A 4,273-nucleotide genomic window follows, 5' to 3' on the forward strand; every position below is an offset into this window, starting at 1 on the left:
TTTCATTTGATAAACACGTTTAGATTGAATGGTAATTTATAATCAGTCACAAGAACGTCGAATCTGAATCACTTGAAAAAAACACGGGGGTGCTTAACTTTTTTCCAGGTGTATATATATTCGAAACAAGTTAAACGTATGTACAACAAATTCTTCAACACTATAGATATTATAGGCATATCATAAACACTATATATGTAGTACTCTCCTTCTTGTCAAAAGTCCACTTAGGCCTATTCAATTACTTTAGAATTTCTGTTGACAAGCTGAACTATCTTCTATATATTACTATCACATTAGTATTCTTTGTATGATTCACTTACAATTGTGGCACGAGTTACCGTAATCGTTTGGTCTTCTTTCTTCTAAATATCTTCTGTTCCTTTTGTCAATGTGTACCCAGGCTGATTCAATTACATTAGCGCCACGCTTTGACAGAATCATTATTCTTATCTCCTTTTCTACTGTTAGTCTTACTCTAATATATTAAATGCTAGGCCTATCACTTCTATGGTAGTTAACTTCATGCCAAACTTTTCCTTGCCTGTAAGTTTACTCTCTTCTGCTATTGTCTGTCTGCTGCTTCTGCTTGTCTCAAACTATTTATATGTCTATCACTTAATCATCTGTCCACCTTCTAGAAATCTCTATATTCTTGACGTCAATGTATTTCATGCGACGTTCGATAGTCTCAACATCAACGAATTATAAACACAATTACAACTAATTGTCTGCTTTTAACTCTTATTATAACAAAAATTAAACAATAATAAAATATTCAGTCACAAAAATAAATTACTCAATAATATCTACACTAAAAAAGTATTTTATATCATGACAACATACAGTAAGTGAAGCTTAACTGAATTTATCTTTCCTTGTCTAAATATGTACATACCTTGAGGTCTCTCCTCTCTAGACTCAGCAGCTCTGGGCCTTGAATGTCATGTTTTATAAAACTTTCTCCATACTCCCCCATCTGTAGTGACTCCAACCATAGGGCAACTTCTTCAGCACTCCATGACCATACTACTGGAGGAAGCTCACTTTCTGACGACTCTACCGATATACCACAGCCTTTACCTGAAGAGTCAGTCTGCATTCCACAGCCTTTTCCACCACATTTACTGCTAGCCCCATGGTGCTCTTGCTTACTAGATTTTGCAGACTTTTTTAAACTTCAGTTTAAAGTGAAGCCCTCTATGGTGTCCATGATGCTGTTTTTGACCCGGCTAATGACAAAAGGTATAAATTTGGCTTTTGTGTCTTTTTATGTTCAGAACATAAAAGGACATATTATATTTCTTTTTAAAAAAAGGATGTATGTGTATACATGTAAATATTTTGGTATGTGTTTCAAGTTCAGCCACCACCACGACCTGAGGAAAGCACTAAAAGAGTCATGCAGGTTAACACTACACATCAATGAAGGACAGCTGTCTACATCAATTTCTTCAGTGGGTTGTCTAGGAACCCTAAAAAGTAAGTATGCAAATAGAAAATGCACACAAGCATGCTTAACTGAAACAGAACAAGTATACAGGCAGTTCTACCAACTTTAAACATAATGTGCAAGTGAATAAATAAAATGGTGATGAAAGTTTTAGCTGCACATTGCCACTAAAATTGCATTAGTAAAATTAATTTGTGTTTGAACTAAAACAGGCTAATTTCAGTGTTACCAACAGATGACAATAAGGGTATGTGAAGTGTAAGCATACAAACATAATACACTTTTCTTTATAGTAGTGAAGATGGTTGCATTTCCCTCAAATGTTTCTAAGGCCACATAAATTGTAAATACATGTATATACAATCACTAAAGAAAATTTGATTTTATATTAAATTCATTATTTAATGTTATTTAATGAAATACACACAACTGCCTGTGTCACCCATGTTAGCATTAACCTCTTAAACTGTCAACTAGACATACACCAAAAGATTTAGTTCATATTTCTAAAAAAATAAGCTTCACTATTAAAACTACAGCTATGGCCAAAAGTTTTGCATCACCTTGGAAATATCTAAGCTAAATGAAACCTGCTGAATAATGTGATATTTAAATGCTGCATGAAGGAATCTATAAGTTAACTTGGCTCTTCAATACCTCAATGAGTCTATACCTATGAGGATTAAGGAAGTCTTGAAAAATCATGGAATACACTGCAAATACTAAGCACTACTATTATGACATCTGGTAGACTTTTGCAAAATAATTTTGTGTTTCTTTTTATTAAATGATCTTAAATAAAAGATCTAAATTATGTTCATATTTTTTTTTCATCTGGGGTGATGCAAAACCTTTGGCTAGTACCTGTAGTAACAATGCAAAACCTTTGGCTTGTACCTGTAGTAACAATATTAACCTGAACTGAGTATTTAATGTACCTTAACTTATTATCTACAAATGCAACAATAATAAGAAGATTGAATTAGTTTATAAAAACCTGTACAACAAATCATGACATAGAGTAATTCAAATATATTTAATGACTTTAAAAACAAAATTAAACACCTTATCAAAATCCTGATTTTAAACATTACACATGTACTTGTTCTAGATGGGGCAGACGTAAAGGAGCCAAAGAAATACACTACACAAATTAGTCTTATTATCAATATGTAAACAGTATACAAAAATAGATTCTCCTGATGCTACTGTGAATAAGAGTTACACAAAATATGCATATGGATTTAAAAAATATTGTATGCAAAAAAACTAAGAAGCAACAAATATTAAAAGGTATTTAAGTTTTGTTATTACTAAAATTTATGTTCTTATACATATCTTTGCAAAAAACCAATTAAAAACTGTTAATGTTAAAAAACACAATACAAAGAAATGTTAATGAAAACTTAACTACAACAACACATTAAAACCCACCACAAGTTCTTCCTTGTTACCAAAAAAGTGAACTACACCTTGGATTTCTGTGCATTTTTTAAGTTCTGACCTCATAGCAGCTAGTGTGGAACTTAATCTTTCCTCAAGATCTGTTCTAACATTCTGCAATGAAATCAAAGAGAACTTTAGCAAAGTCCCAAGAACACAGATTCTTGTTTTGAAGTCTTAACAAAATAATCATGGCATCAACAGTACCAAAATGTGTAGAAATGTAAGTGAAGTAATATCCAACATTTTTGTATGTACATTAAAACCTTAAAATATTACAGATTCTTGATAAGAATCAAAGATTTACCTGTACTACTAAGATTTCTTACTTAAAATCACATAACTGAGTAGTTTTAAAAAAGAATTATTTTTACTTGAAGTACATTAAAACGTTCATTGAGCTTGAAAGTTTTAGACTTTCAAATGAAATATTTTAACAACTATGAAAAACAAATGTAAAAAGTACTCTTCTCAAATTAATTAATGCACAAAGTTTATAAACAGCTATACAATGCTACTAGTGTACTTATATCTTGCTTATTCAAATGTAATAAACATAAATATAGCCAAAATTGTGCCTAATTTGGAATAACCTGCCACAAAAAAGTTTGTACTAGTTCATAAAAAATGTTCTAATATAAAAAAAATAATTCTTCTTCTTTGTTGTGAAAATGAAATAATAAAGATAATCATAAACATTTATATGTTATTATTAAGGATATAATAAATACTTCAGTATTACACTTAACACAAATATAAATATTAAACAAAAAACTCACAGCTTCATCTGACTTTTCTTGGAGAAATTTGGAAGTCTCCTGATACAACTTACGAACACTTTGTACCAAGTCACTGACTTGTTGTCTGAGATTGGGCTAGAACATAGAAATAGAAGTAAACTTCAATAATTTCAAATCTTACTATAATGGACGTAGCATGTATACAAGCATCTATGTGATTGAAATAACAGATACTGTGTAGCGCCATCTATTTAATGGCACCACAAACAAAAACCCACTTTGGGTATTCAAGATTCAGACAATTAGCAAAATAACTATGGTATGTACAACAATCATTTCTTTATCACAGAAGACAATTTTAAATAAAATTACTCTCCTCACAACAAGAACATGACTTTCACTAGGACTGTACAGGGTTTGATTACACATCCCTGCGATGGTTTTATTGTCTTGAAATTTGTATATGTTCTACGGTAATTTCTGTACACTGAATCCCAAAATGATATCCATTTTTCTCCATCACATACAGATTTTTTACAAAACGTCATATGTACTTTTACATAAGTGAATCATTTTCACTAAAATCGGATCATATTTTGTTATGCTTAAGATGTTGACAACCACTGGCTATAGATTT

General features: G+C 31.0%; 1 protein-coding gene across 9 annotated transcripts in view; it reads right to left on the reverse strand.

Annotated features, from left to right (window-relative positions):
• LOC106457958 (diacylglycerol kinase eta-like) overlaps positions 1–4,273 on the reverse strand; it is a 148,835-nt gene that overhangs the window by 4,148 nt on the left and 140,414 nt on the right. For 8 of the 9 annotated variants that reach the window (XM_022384053.1, XM_022384055.1, XM_022384052.1 and 5 more), the window contains 2 exons: positions 3,676–3,771; positions 2,888–3,010 (listed from right to left, as the gene is read on the reverse strand). In XM_022384053.1, coding sequence (XP_022239761.1) covers positions 2,888–3,010; positions 3,676–3,771 — 219 coding nt within the window. Of the gene's footprint in view, positions 1–1,024; positions 1,233–2,887; positions 3,011–3,675; positions 3,772–4,273 lie in introns of those variants that run through there. The other variant, XM_022384054.1, reaches the window with a different exon arrangement.

Source organism: Limulus polyphemus, unplaced genomic scaffold (genome assembly GCF_000517525.1).
Source record: "Limulus polyphemus unplaced genomic scaffold, Limulus_polyphemus-2.1.2 Scaffold397, whole genome shotgun sequence".
NCBI classification, from domain to species: Eukaryota; Metazoa; Arthropoda; class Merostomata; order Xiphosura; family Limulidae; genus Limulus; species Limulus polyphemus.